The sequence below is a fragment of the Diabrotica virgifera genome, chromosome 1 (assembly GCF_917563875.1).
Source record: "Diabrotica virgifera virgifera chromosome 1, PGI_DIABVI_V3a".
In the NCBI taxonomy this organism is placed as follows: Eukaryota; Metazoa; Arthropoda; class Insecta; order Coleoptera; family Chrysomelidae; genus Diabrotica; species Diabrotica virgifera.
In genome coordinates, this window is record NC_065443.1 from 233184329 (window position 1) to 233197115 (window position 12787).

The 12787-nt window shown below is 34.9% G+C and overlaps 1 protein-coding gene across 4 annotated transcripts in view; it reads left to right on the top strand.

Moving 5' to 3' along the window:
* The window catches only part of LOC114333079 (uncharacterized), a 212749-nt gene extending 200688 nt beyond the window's left edge, over nucleotides 1–12061 (top strand). For all 4 annotated transcript variants that reach the window (XM_028282914.2, XM_028282906.2, XM_028282923.2 and 1 more), the window contains 4 exons: nucleotides 1258–1478; nucleotides 3113–3452; nucleotides 8770–11022; nucleotides 11307–12061. In XM_028282914.2, coding sequence (XP_028138715.2) covers nucleotides 1258–1478; nucleotides 3113–3452; nucleotides 8770–11022; nucleotides 11307–11608 — 3116 coding nt within the window. In that variant the 3' untranslated portion in view covers nucleotides 11609–12061. The remainder of the gene's footprint in view (nucleotides 1–1257; nucleotides 1479–3112; nucleotides 3453–8769; nucleotides 11023–11306) is intronic.
* The last annotated feature ends 726 nt before the right edge of the window (nucleotides 12062–12787 follow it).

Genomic DNA, 12787 nt, shown 5'->3' on the forward strand with positions numbered 1-12787 from the left:
AGAAGTATTGACAGACCAAGAAAAAAGATGGTGCGATAACTTAAACAATTTAGGAGGCTAATATTAAAGAAGAAACAGGCTTTAAAGCCTGGAATACAAATACTTGGGAACCCTTATCAATGAAACAGGTGACCAAAATCACGAGATAAAAAGACGTATTGAAATTGCCAACTTTTATAAAAATGAAAAAATTATTTTGTAATCGTGATATTAGTATTCATCTACGAACTAGAATGTTAAAATGCTATGTATTCAGTACTTTGCTCTACGGTGTTGAGTCATGGACTCTTAAACAGAGGAATATTAAAAATCTTGAAAGCTTTGAGATGTGGTGCTACCGCCGTATACTAAGAATAAGTTGGGTGGATAAAATTACAAATGAAGAAGTAATACGCAGAATAAATAACAAGCCAGAAGTTCTACTGAATATAAAAAAAGAGAAAACTTGAATACTTAGGGCACCTGATGAGGGGACAAAAGTACACATTCCTACAAAATATAATGCAAGGAAAAATCCAAGGACGAAGAAATCCAGGCCGTAGAAGAATGTCCTGGATGAGAAATTTGAGAGAGTGGTTTGGTTGTACCACTAACGAATTGTTCAAAACAGCAGTAAATAAAATTAGAATCGCCCTAATGATATCCAATCTCCGATAGGAGAGGCACTCAAAGAAGAAGAAGGCTTTAAAGACTACATAGAAGAAGAAATAAGATTTATTATTTATTCCAATCGACGCCTCTAAAGCCCGGAATATACATTCCTCTAACTAGCACTCTTGCATACCAGTCCCTGCCTAGCAAGCACCAGCTACTGTCTCCAAACTGGCAAGTGTCTACGTTAACTGACCTGCTAGCAAACAATTTGATTTTTAGTGCTAGTAGCGTTCTGTGAGATGCAATGAGCATACGTGGGGAGTGGCACAGGCATGTGTGAACGCGCGCTACGAGCATGCTAAATACTAGTAGCTAGCAGAGTTGTGGTGCAGGTAGAGTGTAGACCAGATAATAATCTGTTGTTTTGGTAATTGATCCAATTTCTGATCCAACTTTTTTTCCTTTTTTGAGTTCTGAGTAATATTTAGCACTTTTCCATGTTTATTTATACTAATCTGCTTATATCTGTTTTAATTTTACTTTATTTGAATTCTCTTTTTTGAATGGTCAGGTATGAGAAACGTAGGTATTACTTAGTACATAAAGTATATATATACGCATAGTATACGCTTATTAAAAACTTTATTTATTTCCCATGATAAGGAGCCGAGTTATTCGCAAAAAGACGCAAACGCTCAGAAAAGTGGGTAGTTGGAGAAACAAACGGTACCAGACAGACACCGATTCCTGAAATAGTTCCAGCTCCAGTTCCACTGGTGTCACCACTAGCACCACCAACGCCATCAGTCAATATCCCTCCACCTACCTATCTGCCAGAGTCTGCAGAGAGACTTCAACACAAACAAAAATTGGACGGTATTCAAGTAAGTATACCTATAATGAGATTTTAATAACTAACATAACCAACTTTCATTTAACTACATTTCTCTAAGAAATTAACGCACCATCTTTAAATTGGGGCATTTTTTGAAGTCTCGAGTTTTATGTAGGTATAAACCTGTTGTCCGATTTGAAAGATTTTTCAATATGTTATAGCCTTATTCTTTAAGAATATCGCTGTAATAATATTTTTGATTCATTCGCTTATGTTGGATAATAAAAAAGTTAGATACTTTAACAAATAGCCATGTTTTTCATCAATATATCCTCATTTTCTTAGTTTAGTTTAATAAACAAGCCCAAAGTAAGCTATGAGAAATTAACAATTTGATAAAGGTTAAATTGTCAAATATCGGTTACCTACCTTTCACTGTTTAAAGAACTGTCACATAAAGGAACAAGATCTGTCCGTGCTGTTGAACAAATTCATCCCCAAACCATTATAGACTCCCATTAAATAAAGTCGTTATGTATGTTGCACTGGGTATAACGCCCATTTCTTCTCGGATTACTCTACGTGAAGGAGAACTATTATAAGGGCAGAAGGCAAAATCTGAATTCACCTGTAAACAGAACGTTTTCCCGGTCGTCATTATTCCAGATTACGTGTGCTCTGGCAAATTGCAATCTAGCACTGCTGTAGTTTGCAGTTGGGCCTGTAGATGGTCTTCGAATACGCAAGTCCCGTTCTAAAAGACGTCTCCTCACGATATCAATGCTGAGTTGGATATTATGAACCGCACTAAGTTCCGTTAAAAGATTCCTTGACGTGGTAATTTGTTTTCTTAAAGCGTATAATCTAATAGAACAGTCTTCAACAATCGTAGTAATTCAAAGCCAATTTGGTCCGGGACGTCTGCTGTAATCGTTAATTTCTCTAAAGCGTTGAACAATACGGGAAATTGATGTATGTGAAACTCCCAACCTCCGACCGATAGCATGGCAGCTAATGGTTCGCTATGTAAGGTCATTGCTTGAACACACTCATCGCGGGTCAAATTCCTTGTAGCCCGTTCCATTTTCACCAAACAGCAAACAAAATTACGGACCCTATTGAAACTTTACATAATAAATCTACCAATGTTCTCAACAAACTAGATACTTTTTGATTGCTAACAATTTGACATTTATGAAATTGTTAATTTCTCATGGGCTACTTTAGGTTTGCCATGTCAACTAAGTTTGTTATGTCAACATGTCGACTAATCTGAAAATGAGAATATATTGATGAAAAACATGGCTAGTTGTTAAAATAGCTAACATTTTTGTTATTCAACATAAGCGAATAAATAAAAAAAAAATTAAACCAACTTGAGCCTACAGTTTCAGTATTTTATAAATGCTCGGATATTCCACAGGGTGTTGCTAACTTTGAGAAAAAAAAACAGTTTAATTGGTACACCCGGTATACAATGACAATTTACCTGTCTAGCAACAATATTTTTACAATGATATTGCTACAGAATAAGACAATAACATATTAAAAAGTTACTTAAATCGGACAACAGGTTTAGGAAATTCGAGACATCAAAAATTACCCATTTTTAATGTGGTTCGTTAATTTCTTGTGGTACGTAGAAGTGTATAAGCATTTATTAAAATTTCTCCATTTTCATAGGAAAAGTTCAGCCGTCCTAGAGTGAAGTTAATAAAGTCCCCTTGGGACGCTGCTTTAGAAACCGGTTCAGTTGACGCAGCTTTTGTTGAAGAACCAACTTGGCCAACGAAAGGCAACTACGTAGCTCCTGCTGTAAATTCGTACGAAGCAGCTCTGAAAAACGATTCATTGGACAATTGGAGCGTACCGAAGTCCAACGACCAGAAGATGTACGCTCAAAATCCAAGCTATAACAGCAACAGCATCAATAAAATAATCGATGGTTACCAGAAAGGATCGAGCAATGTTGATGTATATAAACCAACAATGCCTCAAGGGTGGGCTACCCATAAACAATTTGGTGAGTCGCTGTATATTATATAACAGAAGATATATATATTTACTATTAAACTTTACAATTAACAACACTGCAATAATTGAAAGGATCTTGTTTCTCCAAATTGTGTGTAATCACATTATCGGAATGATCACTGTTATCAATTTTTTACCTTCTATAGAATTTAAATTTTGTATTATTAATATAATCTTTTCCGTTCCTTTCAATATATCCAATCTTGTGATAGGTTACATCTCATACTACTCTCTGTACTATTAATGTACAAAATATTCTCATTTGAGCAAATATGCCTCAATACAATTTTGCTATGGAAAAAGATAGATACAGTTCGTTTTCTTCCGTCGAAACTTTTTAGTGATTTTGTTAAGAAAATATATAAATAAGAGTATGTTTACGTAAAATTTGTACTCTTAAACTGCTCGTCAAAAGTTAGGGATATAGAAAATTATGCTGATTTTCATAGTTGATTTTTTCGCGAACAGACGGATTCCGCTAGCCTTTTCTTTAGTATTTACAGAGTTGTGCAAAGGTTTACTCAAACTTATTTTTTGTACTTATACCGGGTGGAAGAAAAAATATGTTTTTCTTGTGTTAAGTTTGAGACACCCTGTAGGGAGAACGAGGTACAAATGTGAGTATACATCAGAATAATATTGTAGTCTTATGTTTTGTGAACATTCTGTTGTCTGAATGTCCCTAATATCTTTAGAAACAAAAAAAATAGACGGTTTTGTTATTTAACATGTGTTTTAACCGAAACAAAAGTTTGAGACACCTTGTGGGGAGAAAAAGGGAAAAAGGTGAGTATACCTCGATATTATGTTGTAGTCTCATATTTTTTGAATATTTTATTTTTTTAATTTCTCTGATATCTTTAATAACAAAGAAACTAGACGATATTACTCTTTAATATGTTTTTCTATGTTTCACATGTGTGACGTGACGCATGTCGTCAGTTAAAACACATATTAAAGAGTAATATCGTCTAGTTTCTTTGTTATTAAAGATATCAGACAAATTAAAAAAATAAAATATTCACAAAATATGAGACTACAACAAAATATCGAGGTATACTCACCTTTGTGCCTTTTTCTCCCTACAAGGTGTCAACATAAGAAAAACATTTCTTTTCTTCCACCCGGTATAAGTACAAAAAAAAAGTTTGGGTAAACCTTTGCATAACTGTGTAAATAGTAAAGAAAAGTCTGAAATAATAAAAAAAAATAGGGGAATCCGTTAATCTGTTCACGAAAAAATCTGCTATAAAAATTCAGCAGAATTTTCTATATGCCTAACTTTTGACGAGCAGTTTATTTAAACATGACAATTTTAACTGTTTTTGAAAAAAATCATTTAAATAGGTGATTTTATACGATGTATAATGCAGAAGCGCCAGTTTTATATAACATTACAATGTCAAAACAGCCGCTGGAGAACTCAGAACAACGGACTGGTCCAGGTTAGTGTGCTGGATTATATGTTAATAACACAGCCATCACTGCACAAGGAAGATTATTTGCGGAGGTGGACTTGAACTTTTAAGATCACTAGATAAACTCAACATTTAGTACGAACGAAACCAAAAACCAAAGCCGTCAAAACATAGATATATGTTTTCAATTAAAATAATAAATAATCGGACAAAAAGCTTAACTTGTGTCGCGAGTTCATAAATTAGAACACTATCCAATCCTAAAATGCCTAGGCGCTACTTACGACAGATCCTTCACATACAAACACCACTGTTATAAGCCTCAAGATGAAAGTCAAATCAAGAAAAAATATCCTGAAGAAACTGACAGGCACATCCCGGGGTCCAAAGACCTACCACAGTCCATAAAATCTACTCCATCTCAGGAATAGTTTCACCTAAGATCAGAAAACCTATAGCCGCAGACGGTGAGAAAAACAAACAAGTCAAAGACCACCATCACCCTCTGCATGATCACGCCGAACAAAAATCTCTACTGACCATAAGTAGGATCAAACTTGCCAGTGGCGGCCCGTGAGGTAGTGCCATAGAGCCATGGCACTACCTTGCTAACTATGCAGAAGCATATTTTTTATCTTAAAAACATTTTAATGCCTGTTTATTTTTTTTGTGAATATTTCTCTTTATTTTTATAAATTATATCAAATCTGGCAACTGTGTAGCGCAATGCAAATCTACCGACTCTGGCCACCCACAGCTGACCGGATAAAGGATGAAAATCATAAAAATCCCAGTGCCGAACGGCATAGTGGCTCGTGAGAAAAGAGAAAGATTGTATGAGCATCCTGTGTAAGTGACAGAGAGAGAGAGCGGTATTGCACTTTTAACATACGTTTAAATTGGAGTCTCCGTGCCAGGCTCGAAATCTCGAAAAGGAAGTTAGTGGATCTTAAGATACAATGTTTTAGATCTACATATTTCTAGTTTCTTTACGCGTTCGCTTGACGCTATTGTGTTTATTGTCTACTACTGTATTGAATATTTGTGTTTATACTCTACTATATTTTTTAATTTGTAATTATTAGTTAGTGCGTTGTGATCGTGGGTGTCGTAGGTATAAAAATAATATTTTGATTATTTTCTACGTTTAATTTATTTATTGACAATGAATCAAATTAGTATATTAAAAAACTCTTTTGGTGGTTTTTCGTTAGAAAAAAAAACTACAAATTAAAGAACTCGGTCGGCCTTTACCCGATTTAAAAATTGAAAAACAAAGTGGAAATGGACAAAACCTTCGCTGTCGTAAGTTTAATAAAATTATTTATGATAAAAATAGCTGGTTGTGTGGTTGCGAACAAACTAATAAACTCTTCTGTTTTGTATGCGTTTTGTTTGGAGGTGACGAGACTTGGTCAAACAAAGGCACCGATGATCTTGTACATATATGGGAGAAATTGAAATCCCATGAAAATTCTAAAGTGCACATGAATAACGTTTTTAGCTTTTCAATGCTTGGTAAGTTAAATATAAAAACCCAATTAAATTCAGCTTATCGTGATACTCTATTTATATTTTATATCCTTTTTGACCATATCGTAAAACCGCCACAAAAAATTTAGGCAGCTACCTTCCTAAAGTTATACGAGCCGCCACTGAAACTTGCATTTGTAAGTAGGTACAATCTGAAAAAGTGATGCTGCGTTGAATATTATCTGTGTGACTGTAGGGCTGTACAAACCAATGATCATCTGCTGGCTTTCAAAAAGCTATAAAAAACCTGTGCCCAAGCAAGAGTCGTAGGATGTTGTAAAGTACTGAAAGCTCAAAATTTGACTGGAACTAAAGAGCTGAATAGCTGATCAATAGTGGACCCCCCTGGTATCCTCCTACGATTTGTTCTGTGAAGTGACTCAATCTCCTATTTATGATCCGCGTAAACACCTTATAGCTCACACAGAGTAAATATATAGCTCTGCAGTTGTGTGTCTCCCTTTATGTGGATTGGGCATGTACTTGTTTTTTTCCAGTCTTCTGGACTGTGTCCTACAATTTTGAGAACTTTTCAGCTGGTATGTTGCCAATACCTGGAACTTTATTATTCTTCAGTGCCCCAATGACATACCTTATTCTCTGGAATCTCTTAGAAGAAGTGATATTTACCAGCAGCAATATCCCAAAGCACGCATTCCACAAATAAAATAATAGTTTAAGTTTCCTTCTCAGACGATAAAATATTTAAAGCGTTGCGTTATATCTATATCGTGCTCCCAGGCTTTAGCTATTTGTTTTACGTTGAACAGCGCATCAATAGTAGACCGCTCTAGTCGGAATACGGCCTGGTATTCTCCTACGATTTGATCTGTTTAAGATCCACGTATAGTTCACACAATTACCTTATAGTTCACACAGAGTAAGGATATATACCTCTGTAGTTGTTGTAGCTAAGTTTATCTCCCTTCTTGTGGATTAGTCATATACTTGCTTTTTTCCAATCTCCTAGAATTTATTCTGTGTTCGAAACGTGTGTTAGTAGTTTACGAAATCTATATATATATCAGTGTGTATCATCCAATTTTGAGAATTTTTTCAGCTGGTGTGTTGTCAATACCTGAAGCTTTTATTATTGAGTGCTTTAATGGTATCCATTATTCCCTGGAATCTTTCAGGATTCCACTATTCCCTGGAATCTTTCAGGATTTCCATTATTCTCTGGAATCATTTTCTTCGTCTTTGCCTGCCCCATCTGACTACATCTTGCACGCCACATTGTTCCCTGATGATGTTGTATTCTATCTCTTCTTGTCTTCCCTGCTATTGCTCTTAGTGTCTTCATTTCGGCTGTTCGTAGCATGCTTTTGGTTTTATTGGTGTATTCTCTTGATTCCATGCCATAGGTCATAACAGGTCTGATGCAAGTTTTATAAATTCTAACTTTGCTGTCCATTCTCATATATGGGTTATTCCAGACCACATCTCTCAAACATCCGGACAAGACAGCGGCCTTGTTAATTTGTCTTCTTAGGTCTCTGGCTGGGTCATGATAACTTGATAACTCTGCACCTAGATATTTGAACTGGTTTAGCTGTTCTATTGGTTTTCTCTCTACCACTAGCTTGCATCTAATTGGGTCTTTCGCAATGGTAATGCATTTTGTTTTCTGCGTGGATATGTTCATGTTGAGTCGTCGAAATGCTCGATAGAATCGATAAAGTTGTGTTTGTAGGTCATCCTCGTCCTCTGCAAGCAGGGCTGCAGCATCCGCATAGCACACTATACTGATTCTAGTGTGGCCCAGTCTGTATCCTAGTTGTAGCGATTCCACATCTTCTATTATTTCATACATAAATAAACTAATAGTTAAAATCTTCTCAGACTCTGAAATATTTAAAGCGTTTTTTTTTCGAAAACGTTTTAAATGATCGTGTTTTAATTTTGGTATACCAATTTTACATAAAAATGTTTGCATGTAAAAAGTTTCGTCAAAAAAAGTTTTGACTCAATTCCATCAATGTAAATCATCAAAATAACAATAAATAAAACAAAATTCTTTGTCCACAGCCTTTGTGCCGATTTTGATAACAGTACAGTATATGGGCATGGGCTTATATGGGCATATTTTTGTCGAAATAACCTAACCCTAGTCTGGTTACAATATAAATAATATGTCTATACATATATTACCTACTACACTATAATAGAAATACTTCAATAAAACAAAATGTTAGAGATCCTATTGTACATATAAGTATTATTCCTTTCAATTTGCTTACTTTTATTAACACACTTGCATTAACACAATCAAAATTTACAGTTTATGCTCAACATATCAACTATTCAAATTTCAGGACATTACTAATGCTTTGCTTTGCTTTCTAATACATCTAGGTAGCCAAAAGTATTGCCAAATAACGACCAAAAAAGTATCAGCTTCCAAAACTACCCGACAACGTACATCTCCTGTTCAGACAAACAATTCAGTAGTTTCAGAAGGACAGGAAGTTAAACAAGCTGCTGAAACTCAAGCAGTTTCTTTTGTGTCTGAGCAGACCGCAGGTACAGAGACAAGTATTTCAGCGGAATGCCAAGAATCATCGTATTCAAACGTAACAGAAACTGCTCAAAGTGAGTGTAATTGGAGTTATAATAACGATATATCTCTACCTCCCACGATACAACCATATGACGTTGAAGAAACAATACAACCAAATGAAGTTGAAGAAAGTAAAGACAGTAACAGAATTGTTCCTTATAAGATACCAAATATATTCAGTTACTTAGACACCTCTAGAGACTCCACAGCATACAGACCAGTCAGTCCTCTTCCTGCATCTAAATCTGAATCACAGGAACCAACTAAAAAGATACCAGAATTCAGTTTCGCCTTAGCAGATCCTTCTACCAGAGTACTTGAAAGTAGTTTCTCTAATACAAGTGCAAACGCTAGATCTTTGCAATCAGAAATATTTGAAAGCCAAGGACACTTTAACGCCAGCAGATCTTGTTCACCTTTTCCTATCTACGTTCCAAAATACGAACCACCGCCCGCAGAACCATTGGAGCCTATATCAGTAGTAGAAGAAAAACCTTCTACCAAAATCATTGTTGAACCTGTGAGACAAAAGGATCCCAGACACGAAGAACAAGTAAAAAAAATGGCAATGTCGGCAAACAAAGGCAGGGAAGAGACGTTAATGTTGCAAAAGGGTTGTTTTAATGAGTTTAGAGAAAAGAAAATTAGTAAGAACCAAAAAACTATAGATGCATTTTCTGGGCCTATTCAATTTCTTGATAACGACATACCAGATATGGCTGACGACAAATCTAAGGACGCTAATAGTAAAGAATCTATTAGTATTAATTCAAGTAGCATAACCAGCAACCTTGAAATTTGTAATATATCTTCCATAGAAGAAGATGCAAAAGTGACGACAATTAAAGAAACAAAAATTGAAGAAAGTATTGGTGATGAAAGAGCAGTAATCGATAACAGTAATAACCAAAAACAAGAAGAAACCGTCACTAAAATGCAAAAAGAAAACGTCGTCAAAAAGCAAGAAGAAATTGCCACTAAGAAAACAGAAGTAAAACCTAAACCCAAACGGCCTTCGCCGCTAAGATCAGATGAACCAAGAAAGTTCAGAAAACCACCAGAAACAGTAGCTGGAGCTAAACCTGTGTTTGGACAAATAGATAACAACGAATTCCAGAAGGCAATATTAGGTAGACAACAGTCAATTAAAGCCAAACGATCCCGACAAAACCAAGCAAACGAAGTGAATCTTACAAGATCAAATGGAATAGAACCGCAAATAAAAGTAGAAAATAACATTTTTAATCAGGAAGAAGTACAATTAACTGTTGTAGAACCAAGGGCAAAGTATGAAAGAACAGCTGTCAGCAAAAGAGAAGAAATAGGACATGATTCAAAGCTAGCTGCCGAAATAAAAAATAAAGAAATGGCACAAGTTGAAATGATTTATCCTAGTGAACATGAAGAAATAGAAAAAATTAACTATGCACAAGAAAGAGAAATACATATCGACTTCCAAAAGGTTGGTGATGAAATAATATTCCCTAATTTACCAATAGAACCACAAGCTTTCAGTACGTTCCAGGAGTTTATACAGAACCAGTACCAAGAACAGTTACAGTCATCGAGTCAATATACCGATGCGGACTCAGATCAAGAGGAATATCGAAAAATTCCTGTTAAATCCTTAATACAGAATTTCGAGCAGTCGGCAATGCCGACTATGAAATACAAACAACTTAAGGATCCTTTACCAGATGTAGTAGAAAAATTTATTCCTTACAACATAAGTAACTCTAGATCAGTTGAGTCGTTCAGTAGCAGCAATACGAAGCTGGAAACTAGTCAAAGTGATGTAAGTTTGCAGAGATCGTATGATATGGTCGAGACTTCTAGGGAAATGGAGGCCACAGTGTACCACGTAGCTAACGTTGAAGTCAAGTCACAGTATTTTCCTCCTGATCAGAGCAGGATTCAAGTTATTGAGCCTTCGGAAAATAGTTCGTTCTGCAAATACATTTCACCATCTTCTTCCATTGCACCTAAACCCAATTCAACGTTTCAGCCAATCGATCCCAATGAAGACTTCAGCAATGGTTACAATGAAGGCAAGATTAGTGGCTTTAGTTTTGTTATTTTACTGATTTGTAAAATGTTATGTACATGTGACGTCATGGTATGGTTTTGATATTTTTAGAGCATGAAATAATTTGCAAATGTAATATGTTTATTCGAATTAGATTGAAGACATCCAAGAAACAGTCATTTAAAGACTTTTTGAACTTGGGGAGGCTTGCACAGTTTTATCCGTTGTTTACTTATTCCATTGTTGATTTCTTATTGCTAGATACACGTATTTTAGAGGAACACTAACCGATTTTTTGCATTCCAGGATCGAACACTCTACCAAGAACTAAACCAAAGTCTACAGCCTCACCAACTTACAAACCACCAGGCAGCCCTTCAGTTTTCATCCCTAAAGAAAGCCCCAGCTATTTTACTCCCTCTGAATCTGAACCTAACTACAATTACGAACCCTCTTTGCAAATATCGCAAGCGCCCAAGCCAACCAAAATCCTGGACTTACACAGTCTTCAAAACTATAATGTAGCACCAAAGGGATGGACAGAAGCAAAGAACTACTACAAGCCACTGAGTTTTAACCAGCCCAAAGAAATGTACTCTGATTTTTAAAATAGCAGTTCATATTTTGTGTTGTTTGTATTTGTTTTGTTTCTGTTTTTAGTAATTTAAGATGTGTTGTTGATATTTTTGAGGCACATTCATGCAATAAATTAGCACTAAGTGTATATTATTCAGAATAAAAGAGCTGGAAATGCAGTAGATTATCAGCTTACAAAATTAAACTTTTAATAAAAATTTGTAATACAACATTGTAAGTGGTATCTACAACAAATTAACGGCAAACCATTATTTGTAGATTTGGTTAGTTTAAAAAATTATTGTTGTAATTGTTTTTCAATTATTCATGAAAATAATTGGTTTAACATGCACAAATTCTATGAAATATTCTTTCTATGTAGACAATGTAGTGCTTCTAGTGATATTCACTAAAGAGTTGTTATGCTTTCTTGATTATTTGTTATCCACACATTGTGAATATTATAAGAATACATTTAAAAAATATATTAGTCATCTTATTTACACCTTCTGTTTATATCTTCTACTTTATTCTATTGGATATAGAAATTGAGTCAATACTCGCAATCTTAAAGTTTGTATTTTTAATAGTTGTTACAAAATCATGGGGTAACCGGTTTCGAGGCTTACAATTTCTGCCTCATCATCAAGCCAATACATAAAGTCTTCACAATTACAAACTACAAGCTAAAAATCACAAAAAGTGATAAAGTGAAAAGTATAAAAACAACTATGCCATTTAAATTATTTCTTAATACATACAATAAAGCAAAAAACTGTAGAGTATTGAATTTAGTAGTCTATAAAATGTATATTGAGACATTTTGCCATTGGAAGTGACCAATCTGATGAGAATGGCTTGGTATATAATATAATATACCATCAATCCTTAAGTGGTTAAGGGTTGATGGACTCTTGACAAGATGGTATATGATCAAAATACACATAAAGTTATTAATAATAGGTATGTACTTACATATCAGTGACAAAACTGTTCGACAGCCAAAGATATTCATAAATGTCACCAGTCCCATTAAACAGCAGACCACATATTAAGAGCTACTAAAACTAGTCTGCTGTTTGATGAGGCTGGCGACATTCATGAATATCTTTGGCTGTCGAACAGTTTTGTCACTGATATGTAAGTACATATTAATAACGTTATGTGTATTTTGATCATATACCATCTTGTCAAGACTCCATTAACCCTTA